The 18214-nt window shown below is 33.5% G+C and overlaps 1 protein-coding gene across 3 annotated transcripts in view; it reads left to right on the top strand.

Moving 5' to 3' along the window:
- The first annotated feature begins 152 nt into the window (after positions 1–152).
- The window catches only part of slc44a4 (solute carrier family 44 member 4), a 25425-nt gene continuing 7363 nt past the window's right edge, over positions 153–18214 (top strand). The window contains exons 1-14 of one of the 3 annotated variants that reach the window (XM_051873421.1): positions 153–258; positions 6563–6611; positions 7668–7741; positions 9049–9127; positions 9220–9319; positions 10600–10731; positions 11650–11710; positions 11803–11926; positions 13325–13408; positions 14848–14960; positions 15399–15521; positions 16919–17018; positions 17239–17331; positions 17515–17617. In XM_051873421.1, coding sequence (XP_051729381.1) covers positions 168–258; positions 6563–6611; positions 7668–7741; positions 9049–9127; positions 9220–9319; positions 10600–10731; positions 11650–11710; positions 11803–11926; positions 13325–13408; positions 14848–14960; positions 15399–15521; positions 16919–17018; positions 17239–17331; positions 17515–17617 — 1326 coding nt within the window. In that variant the 5' untranslated portion in view covers positions 153–167. The other 2 variants (XM_051873423.1, XM_051873422.1) reach the window with 2 other exon arrangements.

Genomic DNA, 18214 nt, shown 5'->3' with positions numbered 1-18214 from the left:
AGATAGGAGCTGCACTTGAATGCCCGAGAGGCGTTTCAAAGATGGCCGCCGAGTGAAATGACTTGTCTTAAAGGGACTTTGCTTTAAATTAGCGAAATTTCGCGGGCAAAAACCTATGCACAGCTCACACTGAAGTAACTTTTTAAAATGCAGCGTTTCTATTTCACATGACCAACAGAACAAGATGGAAAATCTTTCGTCCTCGCGCGAAATTAATCGACTGGATTTCGCCTGTGAAAATTCGCCGAACGAACAACGGTAAATGTGACCGCACTTTTATAGCCTACACGACAACGCATGGGCACAACACTTCCTTATTTATTTATTTTTATAATGTATTTTTATTATTATTTTATTATTTATATGTCACTTTATTAAAATATCTATCACAAATATCAGTGTTTTATTTAAAACTTAGTTAATAGTTGACAAAATAGCCTACAGTTTGAGTTTCACGAAACAAACATCCAGAGAAACCTGAAAACTCTCTTCCTCCACCCTTTAAAACACAAGTTTCTACTTTGGCTTTAATAAACAGCCACCAGTAGAGGAGGCGCGCGTGTGTGAAGGAGGAGGTGCACGGGTGCGTGAGCGCGCGTACAGGTGAGCCAGAGGCAGGTGCCGCGTAAACGTCATCACAGTGCTTAGTTACACCAAAGATTTACAGACAATACAGCAGCACTGAAACTAACATCCGCGCGCGCTGACACTGGACTTTCTCGACTCAGATGAACGCTGCCGAGCACTGAAACAGCTCGAGGTCATTTCACACGGTTTATTATTTTAATTTTAAACACATGAACGCAAAGTGAAAAGATGGGCGGTAAGAAACGAGAGGAAGAAGAGCAAAACAACTCGGAGTATGGTAAGACTGTTTCTGAGTGTGCTAACAGTGTATTTCTGAGTACAGTTAGAGCATTTCTCACGAGAATCCGCTATAATGCAACAGGGGGATTATTTCATGCCTACTTGAGTGTTTTAATATAGGCCCTTTAATCAAAATATGATAGACAGTCCCAGTGATCAGATTTTATTGTCGTCCTCAAGTTGAAAAATGATGCATAAATAAAGTAAACAAAGTTTACAAGATCATGGAATATCATCATGTATATATATATATATATATATCATAGATGTCGTAGTAATAAGTTATAGAAATATAATTATTTGTTAGCTTGTTATAATTAATATTTTCTATGGCATGTCCTTGTTTAGTGAAGTAAAGTAAACACGTCTGTATTCACAGTGACTCTTGCAAACAGTGTCTTGTTTTGTAAAGGCAGAGCTTGTGCATTAGAGCCTGATCCTGTTAAACAGACACTCAAAACCAGCCCTTCATTCTGACTGTGAATATATGTGAATATCTTCATTTACTTCATTCGTTTGTAATTGTTTATGATGCCGTGATAGTTAAGGAGCTCTTATACATGCGTTATATGATGCTGTAATAGATAAGAAGTCTTCTTCATTCTTAAGGAACACAAGAGTGTTAGAGAATGACTTCTCATCTGTCTGTTTCAACACACTCGCCAATGTCTCAATGCTCTTCTTCCTGTGTACCTTTGAGCAACAGCAAAGACGTGAAGTATGTGTGTTTTAGTGCACAAGCCAGCTTTGAGATCTAGTTTCATTTGCTCTTTCACACCTTTTTTCTGTTTACTCTGTTTGTGACCATCATGGGTATTTGTTCTTCCTGGTCACCAGCATGTTTCAGTAGAAGAAAGCTGGAAATAAGGCATGTCTCTGGAGGTTCAGTTACTGGGTAATAGCCTGTTGGTCAACATTTAAACCAGGAAGGATCAGATATTTATAAACACACTCTCACATTGACCCTGAGTTTTAGGTGCCGACGTCATATTAACACTTAATTAGCTGCTTTTGTCGTCTGCACATAATATGAAATAGTTTCCTGAAAGATACGTTGACTCACAGTTTTACACACACCTACAGCTAAATGAGGACACTTTTATTGTTTATATATAAAGCAATAATTTCTGTAGGCTCACCCACACATTAACACTTATATATTAAAGAAACTGTTTTGCATTTTAAAATATGCTTTATCTATTAATCAGTTTTCAAATTAGACCACAAATGTCCGCAAAGCAAAGATTTTCTCCTCAAATTGAAGTTGTTTTAAAGTTGGTGTGAAATGAAATTCACCCTATTTTCTAAATGCATGTTATTGATCTCTAAAAAATAACTGTAAAAAGAACAAAGCACATTCACACAGTAAAAAAATACAGTTTTCCACTAAAACTGTAATATACCGCAAAAACAATGCATTCTGGGTAATATTATTAGTCATTTTCGAGAAAGTAACCTATAAGCTACTTTCTCGAAAACAACTCATTTTACCCAGAATGCATTGTTTTTACAGTATATTACTTCTGTATATTACAATGCATTCTGGGTAATATTATTAGTCGTTTTCGATTAAAGTAGCCTATAGAGGGTATGCATAGACGTCACTTTCCTGCCGGAACGCGCTCCGTCAGCTGGACTAAGTGGCAAAAGAGCCTGCTGCATGACTGGATTCAATAGTGGAAACTGCGAAAACGCTAATATAAAACAAACGATTACAGTAAAGTTTGGGCTTGAAAGTGTTCCTTATGACATGTCAAAGAACCCTAATCCATATTGACATGCAACCAGGAATTGTGTTTCCTGACATTTATATGTGCCTGATTTCGATGCCGGGGAAATACATAAAGCAAATCTGCCTGTGAACGCTTTATATAAATACAATATAGGTAGATCTAAATCAGTGTGATCACTTGTATGATATCAATGTTCAGTGTAAAAACGCTCAATTATGCAGAATATAAGATGGTAAATATTTAATTGATGAGTTGTCAACACAATATATAACAATACAATATATAGGGTATGATTTTACCCCAAAATCCATCATTTCGACACAAAATGATAACTGCAGAACATGTTTCTTTGCCTGGAGTCCAGCTGTTTCTGTGAATTGCAGCGACCTATTTGCTTCTTTTTTCTGTAGCTTTTGGCAGTCTGTAAAAATATACCTCAGATTTTGTGTCAAATCTATTTGTACAGTGAGTCGCAAAGCTCTTTCCCGTTTTGGATGTGTTTTGTGTGTTTTTCGCGGCATTCACGCTGAAAAGCAACGCTGCCACTCAGTCTTTTGCCACTCAGTCATAACGGTCGACGGTGACGTCACGTGCATACTCTCTATAGGCCTCTTTTCTAAAAAAAAAAAGACAAATATTACCCAGAATGCATTGTTTTTATGGTATATTACTTTTTCAATGGAAAACAGTATTTTACTGTGTAAATTTGTTTAGTTTTTTTAGTCATTTTTTAGCATGTGTGAACGATTCTTCCATGCATACGTGTTTTTTAATTGTTTTTAATCAAAATGTAATTATTTTCCTGTGAAACGACATACTTCTCCAATCATTTAGTTTACTTAAACTTTCTTACAATCCACTGCAGACTCTCATTCAGACCCGCCTCCATTTTTGAGTGCCACGCCCACATCTTAAGATCCAATCAACAACCGCTGGATAGAACCAACTCTCCGCCCTACATTTTTTCAACTCAAATGTGCGTTGAAATACTACGGAGCCCCAAAAGTGACAAAAATATGAGATGGGAGGAAAAAAATATTTTTGCATTCTCTCGCAAAAGTTTTGCTTTCCCCCGAGAAACTTTGTGTTCGCACACAAAACCTTTGTGTTTTTTCGCAAAAACTTTTGCGTTCCCCTGAGTAACTTTTGCATTTGCTCACAAAGAACAAAGGTTATTGAGAGATCACAGAAGCATTGACATATAATTTTTCCTCCCATCTCATATCTTTTTCCATCACCATGACCCTTTAGGGGCTTTGTACAATGTGGAAGATCTGTCACTCACTACTTCTGTTTCATCACAACTTTAAGTTAATTATAATAACTACAGACTAACCCACATCATTAAAGAAAACTGAAAAGAACATTATTAATGAATAATATTTACTTTGAGGACTCTAATAGGAAGTTTGTCAGGTTTCTCACACACATAGTTCAAAGTTAATAAGATTAACTTTGAGTTTATTCTGAATTCTGCTGTAAGCATCTGTGTGTGTGACCTCTGGTCAGGGTGTGTGTGTGTGTGTGTGTGTGGTTTACTGTAAACGGTCACACAGTGATCACCACATAAAACCGCACATAAAATCTACAGCACACCCTTTCTTTTACGCGATGCTGTAAACGTCTCTTACAGGGATAATGTTCTCCGTCCTGAAGGCAAATGACCGATTGCGTGTGTGTGTGTGTGTGTTATATGTGTGTTTGTTTAGTGTAACCTGATACTGGATTGTACATAAAAAGGTTGAGAAACTGGTTGGTCTGACATGATTTTTGTTGGTAAGAACACACTGTGTGTGTGTGTTTATAAGAGTTTGGCTTCAATGAGAGATTATGAGATGATCTCATACTTTTATTCATCAATTTTATTCACACATTAAATTGATAAAAAGTGACAGTAAAGACATTTATAATGTTACAAAAGATTATATTTCAAATAAATGCTGCTCTTTTGAACCTTCTATTCATCAGAGAATCTTGAAAAATAAAATGTATCACAGTTTCCACAGAAATATGAACATTGATAATAATCAGAAATATTTCTTGAGCAGCAAATCAGCATATTAGAAAGATTTCTGAAGGATCATGTGACACTGAAGACTGGAGTAATGATGCTGAAAATTCAGTTTTGATCACAGGAATAAATTACACTTTACTATATATTCACATAGAAAACAGCCATTTTAAATTGTAATAATATTTTACACTGTTTTTACTGTATTTTGATCACATAAATGCAGGCTTGGTAAGCAGAAGAGACTTCTTTCAAAGACATTAAACATGTAATGAATCAGTGTGGTAATATTTGACTCCTGTGGTTGATTTAGTGTATTATATCCTCATGGTGTTGAACACACGTCTGTGGCTCATGAATCATACGGTCAGGAGATTTAAAGACATGGTTTCCTGCATTTCTGTTGTGGTTTCCTCCATTCTTACTCATTTACAGCTTCACTTGTACCCGCGGAACTAAAGTTTATGAAGCAAGTTAATTTTTTACACCGTACAGAGTTCTCAGAGTTCTCCAATTAATTACAAGAAACATGAACGTTTAGGATCAAAGATTAAATACTCAGATCAGATCTTGTTTTTCTGCTTCACATTAAAGATTTGAACATGTTGCGTTACGTTTAGAACATCTAGACAACATGAAACGGAAGTTACGATAGTCTTTTCTTCTCTATTGTGACGTATATCCGAGTGAAACGCTTCTCAAACAAGAACAAATGTAGGGCGGGGCTTGATTTCATCTGTGGGGAATTGATTGGATGGTTGTGGTTTGCTATTGGTGGATCTCATGTGAGTGACAGGTTGCCCCGCCCTCGTCATCAGAGAAGAGATGCTGCAAGAGGGAGGAGAAGATAATCTGATTCAAAGCACTGCAACTCAATCATATTAAGTTCAGCTTACTACAATGAAATTTTGAGTTCACGCAACTTTTTTCTATTAAGTACAATGAACTTTCATTATTATTTGAGTGAAACAAACTCATTTAAATTATTTTCACTGTTCAGTTTTTACTGTGAAACGAATAGACCTTATTGTAAAATATTACTGCCGTTTCTTTGTACTTATTTGTGAAATTTGCTAACAATTTCTGAGTGAAAAACATTTCCAAGTAAATCTTCCATCAAATATTTTTCAGTGCAGGTGACAGTCAGAGTCTTTCTTGATAAATAATGAGGTTCAAGAATGTCCTGAACTCCGAGAAGATCCTGATTAGCAGGTTTCAGCAGAGGAAGTGAACAGAAACACAGAGAGTCTGTAGTTCAACTCCATCTTTGAATTCAAATGATATTCAAATTCACTCTCTCTGTCTCTTTTCCTGTTTATATATGATATAAAGAGTAGAAAAGCTTCAGTTTAGTGCCTGACAGTTTAATACCTGTGAGTGACGTCAATCTAACATGAAACACTGCAGCTGCCAGGAGACAAACCCTCACGGACTAGAGTGATGCAGGTCGATCACATGACACGATGAGCTACATCATTCTAATGCCGGATGCTAAAGATGATTCAAAATGGTGTTAAAGTAAAAAGAAATCATGAGTTGCAGCACATTAAATTCACACTTTGCCTTGTACATTTGAACTTTCATTTGTCTGAGGGTGTACATTTTTCATTTGTCCACCAGTATGTGCTATAAATAATGTTTTGTTCATAAATCTGTTTTATATTACTTGTGCACTCTGGTTCAGCTTCAGTTGTGCGTTTTATAAATAAATAAACTACAGTATTTGAGTGACTAAAGCGACACTGGTGATTCTGCATATGCGTTATAATGATTTAACCAGAGGAAGCCACATACTTCACTTTCATTAGTGGTTTTCTTTTAGTGGTTCCTGCTAACCTGCTGTATCAAAACAATGATAGCAACAAAAAATAAAGCACATGTAAATATGACGATCATGCCCTGAAGAGATCCGTGAATGCGTAACAATCGCTAAACTCTGCTTGTGTTTCAGGTGCTCCGGCTCAGTATGACCCCACATTCATCGGCCCCATTCACAACAGGTGTGTGTGTGTGTGTGTGTGTGTGTTTGAATGTCATGAAAGCAAACAGGAGAAAATGAGGAAATTATATTTTGATTAAAAAGAGCCTATTTTTAAAGACCAAATAACAGTTTTGGCATTGTGACGTTAGTTTCATGACAGTTCTCATTACAGCAAACAATCTAGATTTTTTTAGCTCTGAGTTTTGTAATTATTCTATATTTATAATAATTATCATTATATACTTTTATTTATTTTTTACTTATATATATATATATATATATATATATATATATATAATATAATTATATATATATATATATATATATATATATATATATATATATATAAATTAGGCAGCAGATAAATACAGAATAATTACATTTTGCAATTATTCCATCCATATTAATAATAATTCTAATTAGATTTTTTTTTTAAAGAATATATTAGGCAGTAAACAAATACAGAATAATTATATTTTGTAATTCTATATTTATAATAATTCTTTTAAGATTTTTTTTTTTGCATTTACATTTTTCCAGAATAATAATTACTTTTTTTTTTTACTTTTATACATAATTTAGATTAAATTAGTTAGTAAACAAATACAGATAACTTACTTTTTGTTTAAATATAGAATAATTACATAATTATTCCATCCATATTAATAATAATTCTCATAAGATTTGTTTTTACTTTTTTATATATTTTTAAAATATATTAGGCAGTAAACAAATACAGAATAATTGCATTTTGTATAAATATAGAATAATTACATTGTTCTATATTAATAATAATTCTCATAAGATTTTTACTTTTATATTTTTTTAGAATAAATTAGGCAGCAGTGAACACTTTTCAATTTAACTAATAAACATTATAATTTTTTGACATACATTATTACAGAAATTATAATTTAATGTGTAATTGTCATGAAAATCATGCCAAACAACGCAAAATAAAAAAAAATAAAATATATGAATGAAATTCTAAAGATAATAATTTTCTTGATGTGTTGATGTCTTTTAAATGTGATGTGACATGTGACCCGGCCGGGTTTGTTGTCTGTGTCTGCAGGAGCTGTACAGACATCATATGCTGCGCTCTGTTCATGCTGGTCATCGTCGGTTACATGGTGGTGGGAATTCTGGGTAAGTTCCTGTTGCCTCAACTGTCTGTTCCTTTGTCTGATCAGCTGTGGTTGTGTCTGTCTCTGTCTCTCGTCCCTGTGAACGCTGACAGACTCGCTGTGGATTGACGTTGTTTACTTTCACCTGAAAGCAGTATGGAAATTTGACTCGGTCTGCCTTAAGTGCAGCATGTAAATGCTGGAGAGGTCAGGGGGTTATAGGTAACACAGTGTGATTGTTTCTGCTGATTGAGAGTGGAAAAATACACTGACACGAGTTTATTTAGCTCTCTATAAAATCTATAAATAAAGCTGATTATAATTGCTGTAGACAAAGACAAATCTTTAAAGCAAATGTAAAACATCATTTTTAATATTATTTAATGTCATTTTGAATTTTGAAAACAGAATGCAGAATCGCAGTTTGAATTTGAATGGAAGGAAGTGACCTTTAGTTGACCAGTGTTGAAGAACACTTCATTTCCCAGAATGCATTCTTGGAACTGCGATTCAACTTCCTGTTGTGGCCGGTTCAATTCAAATTGAAACGGAACCAAATGTTCAGTTTTGAACTTTGCACTAGATAAAATATAACCATAAAGACAGATGCACAAATTTTTATTATTTTATTTTTATTTTATTTTATTATTTTATTTTATAATTATTTTATTTTATTTTATTTATGTTATTTATTTTATATGATATTTTTTGTGTTAATTATTTTATTTTATTATTTTATTTTTTATGTTATTTTGTTTTGCTTTATTTTTTGTTATTTATTTTATTTTATTTTTTATTTAATTTTCAATGTACATTTAAAGACACATTTAAAAAAAAAGAAAAGAAAAGAAAAGAAAGAAAGAAAAATTAAATGAAGACAAAAGGTCCTACTTTAAATGTTGCATTGGATTAAAAAGCCATTTGCTTTGATATTATGATCATCCGGACCTAATTTGACTGAATGTAAAGTTTTGGTGTGTCTGTTTGATCACATGACGCGGGTGTTAGAGTTTATCATCTAAACGTCATTATTTACTGTGTGTTTGTGTGTGAGAGCTCATTAAACTCTCTCTCTGATGAACTGAGATCAAACTACAGCTAATGAAGACCAAACGAGACACTAATTAGAGTCTAAGGACCTTTTCACTAATTACACGCAGCAGTTACAGTTTACTAAAGCGTTACAGTGATTTTACCACGGTTCAGGGCTGTTGTTATGGACAACATAAAGTGGAGTTCATGTTTTGTTCTCATCTGATAGATAATAATATTTCTGAATATTACTGAATATTAATTGTAATAACACTGTGATTAAATGTGATCCTGTAGCCTGGCTGTACGGAGACCCTCGGCACGTGCTGTATCCCAGAAACTCCACGGGAATGTTCTGCGGAGTCGGACAGAACAAGTGAGATTTTCCGTCAGTCGTTCTAGAAAATCATCTGGATCTTCTGGGCTTGATTTGTAGTTGTCTGATGCTCATGTCCGTCTGTCTCTCAGGGATAAACCCAGCGTCTTGTATTTTGACATCATCAAATGCGCCACAGGGACCAACATCATGGCTGCGGCTCTGCAGGGTCTCCAGTGTCCCACCACACAGGTACCATCAGTGTTTCATAATGTTCCCTGAGATCCACTTATAATGTTATTAAGACTTTTACATCTGAAACATGTAGTGTCATAATTTGGCCATTTTCTATGCTGATTTTGACCCTCTGGTTTGAACACACTGTTTAATAGGGGCGTGTCTCCTTTAAGACTTCAATGTAAACGCCCACTGCTATGATTGGGTAGCATATTTGCATATTAAATAAGTGTGGAACTGTTAAAATGCGATGATTTAGGTTGCTATGATTCATGGAAAGTGTGGATTACAGTATTATGTTTACATTTTGCCTATCACATTTAACTATATCATCGTTGTCGGGCGGAAACCTTGTATCTCCAAAAACTCTACTTTTCTGAAAATGGGAAAACAATGTATTTTTGAAAATAATTAAACACTGTGTTGTCAAAGTTGATATTGTGGCTTTATATATGGTCAGACAATTGTATGTGTCATTATATTATTGACATTATTAACAAGTTAAAATGGAGTACTGTCATTTGTCCAAAATCTCATGTTATTAAAGACTAAAAGCTACTTACAGGCTACTTAAGACAGTATTAGCCAAGACTCAACGACAAATGCCAAACTAAGACACTCTTCTTTGCTCCTCAAATACATAAAACATTAGCCTATATATATATATATATAGTGTTTCTTGAGTAAAGAAAGTGCTGTACTTATTCAAAAGAACCAGTTCTTTATTTATCATTGCATTGCAAACAAGCAGAGACGCTCCAAACTGTGTGCGGCACTTCATTCACCATAGAGGTGGGCGGAGTTATGAGGTTTGACTGACAGTTTGAGGATCCAGTGGAGTGACGAGGTTTAGTCACAAGCTCTTTTTAATACTTTCATTGGTTAAATATTTGCAAAACCCACAGACAGACGTAAAGAGTGACCAATAGTAATGTAAAATGACGGAATATGGAGATATAAGGTTTCCGCTTGACAGCGAAAACATCTCATTTTTATTTAGTTTAACTTGATGTACTAAAATAACTAAAACTGAAATAAAAATGAATAAAAAATATAGACATTAAAAAAACAAAAACTAATAAAAATGACAAAAACAAAACAAAATTTAAAAAAAATTAATAATAAAAACAAAAGTATCTCATAAATTAATAAAAACAATAATTTCTCAATGATACTTAACACTGGTTCATCTAAGGACTTGCCGAAGTCTCCTGCTGAGATGTTTCTCTTGAGGTAAAAAAAACCACAGTAATTGTAAGTGTGTGACAGTAGATGTTTGTGTTTTGCGGCTGTAGGTGTGTGTGAAGTCGTGTCCGTCAGAGTTCTGGATGTTGTCTCCTCTCGCCTATCTTCCGAATGCAAAACCGGACGATTATTTCAAACAGGAGTTCTGCGTCCCGTCCTTCCAGCTGCAAGGCACTAACTTAGTAAGTATCTCAGTGTGTGTTTAAAGAGATTTTCATCCAGAAATGACAGTTCTGTCATCATTTACTGACCCTCGTGTCGTTCCAAACCGGACTTTCTTCTGTGGAACGCAAAACTTGTGCGATACAATGACAAAGATTTAAACCGTCATTCGTGGCTCCCAAATATCATTTGCACTTCCCAAGGTTATTATAGTTAAAGGATTAGTTCACTTCAAAATTAAAATTTCCTGATAATTTACTCACCTCCATGTCATCCAAGATGTTTATGTCTTTCTTTCTTCACTCAAAAAGAAATGAAGGTTTTTGAGGAAAACATTCCAGGATTTTTCTCCATATAGTGGACTTCACTGGGGTTCAACGGGTTGAAGGTCCAAATGTCAGTTTCAGTGCAGCTTCAAAGAGCTCTACACGATCCCAGACAAGGAATAAGGGTCTTATCTAGAGAAACCATCGCCACCACCATTTTCTAAAAAAATAAATAAAAATTATATACTTTTTAACCACAAATGCTCATCTTGCACTGCTCTGTGATGCTCCACGCATTACGTAATCACGTTGTAAAGGTCACACATGATGTAGGCAGAAGTACCGCGCTAGGGCGAAAAACTCCATCTCATTTTCTCCTCCAACTTCAAAATCATCCGACATCGTTGATTTACCTTTTTTTGTAAAGGACATTTGACTTAGTCTTTGAGTGTTTGCTTTGTATACGCTGGATCGGTACTTCCACCTACGTCACACTTTATTTTTATATACAGAGTCATACAGGTTTGGACCGACATGAAGGTAAGAACATGATGACAGAAGTTTCATATTTTGATGATTTATACCTTTAATAAAGAAATATGCTTTCTAATAAAGAAAAACTGTGAAAAATATGGTTGTTTTCTTACAACTTTCGATGTCTCTCTCTCTCAGTCAGCTACAGACATTATAAATAAAGAGTTGTGTCCATTTTTCTACACACCGACAACCTCCGGTGAGTGACAGAAGATGAAGACACTGGAAAACACATCATTTATTATTCTTGACAACATCCTCACCCGTCTGTCTGTCTCTCTCTGTCTCTAGTGTTGGGACGGTGTTTGCCCGGTTTCGGAGGAAATGCATATAATCCCAGTAACGTTCCCGCAAACTTCAGTTTTCCAGGATTGGATGAAAATCAGACTATTGCAGCGATCATGAACGCTACAGGGTAAACACACACACACACACACACACACACACACACACACACACACACACACACACACACACACACACACACAGAGTATACATACGAATACTTGTTATGTTCTGAATCCTGTTTTACACACTAGTGATTGACTGATTCATCAGTCCTTCATCATCATCACCTGTTATTGTTCACAAAAAATCAAAGAATTATAAAGTTTGTTAATTGGAATAAAACTGAAATAAAATAAAATATATAAATATTAGATACAAAGTTTAAACTAAGAAATGTTGCCTTGGAAGCTAAATGAAATAAGATTAAGTTGAAGTAACAAGTTACTAACACTAAAATAAAAATAAATAAAGCTAGATAGGAAAAAAATCATAACAAAATTACTAAAACTGATAATAAAAAGCCAATTCAAAATATTAATAAATATATAAATAATACTAAAATAATAGTTCCATTTGGCTGATTAACAGCAGTGTTGTTAATTGTTAACTAAAACTTAAAAATCTTTAAAAAAAAATACTTTAAAAATTAATTAAAATTAATTTGAAATAAAAAAAATATATAAATATTAAATGGAAAACTCTAACTAAAAAAATGTAAGAAATGTAACTGAAATAAGTTATTAAAAATAAATCTAATAAAAAGAACTAATAAAAATATTCTAATAGTATATAAATAATACTAAAATAACACTGTTTAACAAAATTGATTGAGTTATTTGTCGAGAGATAGGACGTTCTTTGTTTTCAATATTCTTAATTAATCATTAATTTCTGTAAATGTCTGAGATCATGTGTCTGTTTGTTATTCATCTTCTGCTCATCATGTGCTCTAGATCTCAGAAAAACACTCGTATAATCTGTCTAATGGATACAGACTATAGATGTTTATCGTTTTATATACAGCTCATTATAAAAACTATAGACTATAACCACACAGTCAAACCACAGACTAAGAATTAAAGTATATATGATTTGCTTCATTTATATGTTGTTGTTAAGTGAGGATGGAGGTTTTGTTAAACTGAGCTCATTTCTGAGGAGTAGTTGATCATGCAGGTGTCTGTATGTTGTTTACTGACGCGTGTCTCTCTTGTTGCCAGTGCTGGAGGAGCGTCAAAGTGAGTGACTGACAGATAGAGTCCGTGTGTAGCAGTAGACGTCTGTCTGTCTGTGCGTCTGTCTGTGTCGAATCAGTGTCTCAGGGTGAAGGACGAGTAGATGTAGTCATTTAGATCTTCTAGTCTGTCTGTCTGCTTCTCTCAGAGCTTCATTTGTGATCTTTGACAAATGCTTTGTAAAGTCTTTTTTAGCTTTACAAAGAACACACACCCTCCCCGGGACGCGCTGGTGTGTCTGTGCTGTGATCAGGGTTTGTGATTCTCACTGTCTGCGTCTGTGTTCACAGCGATCTGGCCGGCGGCTTCAACATCAAAGACGTCGGCCTGAGGATCTTCGAGGACTTCGCGAAGTCGTGGCAGTGGATCGTAGCGTGAGTCCAGATCTTTATACTGACGTTCATGTGCTGATCCAGTCAGTCATGCTGCGGGAAACACTTATAACATTCACCTAGAGATGCACCGACACTAAATTTCTCCGCAGAGCCGATTATTCAGAGCGATAGCTGCCGATAACGATAACGATAGTTTGGGGGTTCTGCCTTTTGTAACTGCTATCAGTTATAAACAAACACATTACTCAAATTAATATTAACACATTAACTAAATTCTGAAGATTAAATTAAGATTTCTTAACTTTCTGAATGTTATTACTTCATATAATTACTATTAATATTGAACATCAACTGGTTTCTTAGCATTTTCTTTACACAAAGCACAAATTCAGTGCATTTTTCTGCCCTCTTTTGATTGAAAGGATATATCGGCCCTGATTGGCTGTTTTTAAACTATTGGTGCATCTCTACTTTCAACAAATGTTCTTTGAGAAAAGTACTTTTTAAAATAAATGCACTTGAACATAAATGCAGCTTGGTTTGATATTTGGTTGTTTATGCACTGAAATTCAGACTTTTATATGCATTTGAATCATTTTCAAAGTATGACTTTGAGTTTCAACTCCATGTATATGCATAATTTTATTATTCTACAATTTAATAGTATTTATTTAAATTGTGTGTGTGTGTGTATGTGTATATATATATATATATATATATATATATATACAATTTTTTTAATTTAGTATTTAGATACTATTTTTTTTAATATTTTGAATCATTTTCATTTTAATCTTTTCTATTTTTATTTTAAATTTAGTTAACATTTTAGTAATTTTGTTGTTGTTGTTGTTTTTTTTTTCATTTTTCATAGGTTTTGTTTTTTAAATATGTCTGTAATATTTTTTTGTATACATTTTTATTTTAGTTTTAGTTATATTGGTAAATCAAGTTAAATTAAATTAAAAGGAAAAATGTTGGCAACTAGCTAAAATAAAACAAGTTTTTTATATTTCATTTTATTTAATTTCAGTTAACATTTATTTTATTTCAAGTAGCCAAATATATTATATTAAAACATATATTAAAACATGTATAATAAATATAAATTAATTTAATAATATATATATATATACACACACAAATACATTGTAATTTATGTGTAAATTGTTATATATTTTTTTTTTATAAAATTATTTATATACAGTATTTATTAGGAAAACAATTGACTTTCTAGTATTTTTTAGTTTATTAGTTTCTCTTTTGAATGAAATGAAATCTCTTATTTTATTCACTTGTCAATAGACTATCGTTCTTGTTGTAGTTATTTTTTATTATTATTATTATTATTATTTATTTATTAATATTTAAAAAGAAAATGCAAATTTGGACCTTTGTTCTTTGGACATTTTATATATCTGATCATGAAGTTGTGAGATAGTGTGTGAAGTGTTGATGTGTGTGTGTGTGTGTGCCAGTGGTCTGGTCATTGCGATGGTGGTCAGCATCCTCTTCCTCCTGCTGCTGCGCTTCACTGCACCCGTCCTGGTCTGGATTCTCATCGTCGGGGTTCTGGCGGTCGGAGCCTTCGGTAAGTTCAGCACCTCGTGCTTTTAAACTCTTCTTTGATCTTGTTACATTGTGTTCTAAACAGCTATGACATCATCAACTGATAAATGCCATATCTGACATCTTTTGTCCAATCCAGATATGAGAAACTATGTGCAAGCGGACATATTTTCTCACTGGCACAAAATGCTGCTATTAAACATCACGTTTATTTTGACTGTGATGCTGGAAACTTGTTGAATCACGCTGCTGACAGGGTTTCACGTGATTTGATTGAAGATTAATGAATGGTTAATGAATAATGTCAGTCAATAACTTCTGACATGCTGATATAAACATTTTGGGCTGGTAAAAGTAGCTGATAATGTTTTTGATGACTGATATTATAAATCTTGAGTGTTTAGAGCAGCACCGGTGTTTAATATGTGATGATGATTCAGTGATGGTCTCTGTCCGTCAGGTATCTGGTACTGTTATAACGAGTACATGTCTCTGGCCAGCTCCAGCCTGACCTTCAGTAACGTGGGCTTCACCACTAATGTCAACGTGTATCTGCAGGTGCGGGACACCTGGCTGGCCTTCTGTGAGTCACTGCACTTTGTGTTTACACATGCTTTAATACAAATCAAAATAATTATGGTTTCGTAAATGTAAATGAAATACTGGAACTTCATCTCTCAGTACAATTTCTCTTTTAATGTTAAAGTGCTTCTTTTGCAAGAAAACTTAAATTTAACTAAAAAATAACTTAAACTTAAATTAAATTTATACTACATGAAATTAAAATGAAATAGAATTTAATCTGAATATAATTTAAATACTGGAACTTCATCTCTCAGATCAATTTCTCTTTTAATTTTAATGTGCTTGTTTTGCTTGATAAATTTTTTATTGAATTAAAATTTTAATTTAATTAAATTAAAAATTTAAATTAATTTAAATATAATTTAAATACTTGAGCTATACCTGTTTCATTTCTGTTTTAATTCTAATCTGCTTCATTTGCATGACAACTTTATTTAATTTATTTTACATTAAATTAGAATTTAATTTAAATATAATTAAAATACACCTCTCGGGTCAGTTTCTCTTTTAAATTTAATTTGCTTAATTCACATGACAAACTTTTTTTATTTAATTTATTTTAAATTTAATTCAAATTTAATTATAATGTAATTGAAATACTAGAGCTATATCTGTTCAGTTTCTGTTTTAATTTTAATGTGCTTTTTTCGCATAACTTTAAATTTAATTTATACTACATTAAATTAAAATTAAATCCAATTTAATCTAAATATAATTTAAATACTGGAACTTCATCTCTCAGATCAATTTTTCTTTTAATTTTAATGTGTTCCTTTCACTTGACGAACTTTAAAAAATTTAGTTAAATTAAAATTTAATTTAAATATAATTGAAATACTGGAACTACACCTCTCGGTCAGTTTCTCTTTTAATTTTAATATGCTCTGTTCACATGACAAACTTTTTTTATTTAATTTATTCAAATTTAATTTAAATGTAATTGAAATACTAGAGCTGTATTTGTTAAATTTCTGTTTTAATTCTAATGTACTTTATTCACATGGCAACTTTTTTATTTATATTAAATTAAACTAAAATGTAATTTAATTTAAATATAATTTAAATACTACAGCTATGTTCAATTTCTCTTTTAATTTTAATGTGCTTCATTCTCATGACAAACTTTTTTCATGTAATCTATATTAATTTAGATTCAATTCAATACAATAGATTGAATTAAGAGTCTAAAAATATTAGTTCATATTTAACCATCAGGATTATTTGTAATAATTTATAATAAATACAAGTAAATTAAATTCAACACAATGACTTAAGAGTCTTAAAAAAAGTTTGTATTTATCCATCAGGATTTAACCAGCAGATAATAATAATAATAATAATTTTTAATGTATTTTGATGTTACTAATGAAGAACACACGACTGTCTGTGTTGCAGTGATAATTCTGTGTATCGTGGAGGCGGTTCTGCTGCTGGCGCTGATCTTCCTCAGGAATCGTATTTTCATCGCCATCGCTCTCATTCAGGAGACCAGCAAGTAAATAAACGCTACTTCATTCGTGACGACGTCTTCTGTCGTCTCCAAACCTGTGTGTGCACAAGCTGAGCTGATCCTGAAGCTGATCCCAGAACACACACACATATTAATAATATGATCATGATCATGTTTGAATTGATTTGATGAATTACAGTTTTCTGTGTGTTTGAGTTTAAGTTGAGTAGTGAGTAAACGTGTGTGTGTTTGTGTGTGTTTTCAGGGCGTTGGGTCACATGATGTCAACACTTTTCTATCCCGTCGTCACGTTTGTGCTGCTGGTAGTGTGTGTGTCGTACTGGGGCATCACAGCACTGTATCCTTTGTGTGTGTGTGTGTGTGTGTGTGTGAGAGAGAGAGAGAAAGTATGTGTGTGTGTCAGAGTTTATGAGTGTGTATGTTTTTCTGTGTGTTCTCATCTGTATGTGAATGTTCGGTTGTGTATTGAGTGTGTTTTCATGTGTGTATGTTGTGAGTCTTTGACGGAGTGTGTGTTCAGATATCTGGCCACATCAGGCGGGCCCGTGTATAAAGTGGTGGCGCTGAACTCCACACAGGACAACTGCAGAGACATTCGGGCCAACGAGACCTGCGACCCGGAGGTCAGAAACACACACACACACACACACACACACACACAATGTTTTTACATTAAAAAGTAATGCATTACAATATTGCGTTACGCCATAAAAAGTAACTAATTGTGTTACTTAGTTACTTTTTATGGAAAGTAATGCATTACGTTACTTTTGCTGTATTTTTTCTAAATTGGGCTGGTCTGTGTGTTTTTATAACAACAAAAAAGTTCTATTTTTGGCAAATGTAAAGGCCCTTTAACACCAGAAGTGAAATGAATGAGCCTCAGCCTGAAGGAAATTCAAATTTAGCCCCCACTCAGACAGACAGACACACACACACACATACTATACACACTCACACACACACACACGCACAAATTCACACACATTTACACTCACACACACACACACAGTATACACACTCACGCGCACACACACACACACACACACGCACGCACACACACACACACACACACACACACACAGAGATATACTATACACACTCACACACACACACACACATACACACACATGTATATATATATACACACACTCTCACACAAACATATACACACTCAAACACACACACACACACAGTATACACACTCACGTACACACACA

The sequence above is a fragment of the Ctenopharyngodon idella genome, chromosome 19 (assembly GCF_019924925.1).
Source record: "Ctenopharyngodon idella isolate HZGC_01 chromosome 19, HZGC01, whole genome shotgun sequence".
NCBI classification, from domain to species: domain Eukaryota; kingdom Metazoa; phylum Chordata; class Actinopteri; order Cypriniformes; family Xenocyprididae; genus Ctenopharyngodon; species Ctenopharyngodon idella.
Note: the sequence above shows the minus strand (reverse complement) of the source record. Positions and strands in the feature narration are given on the sequence as shown.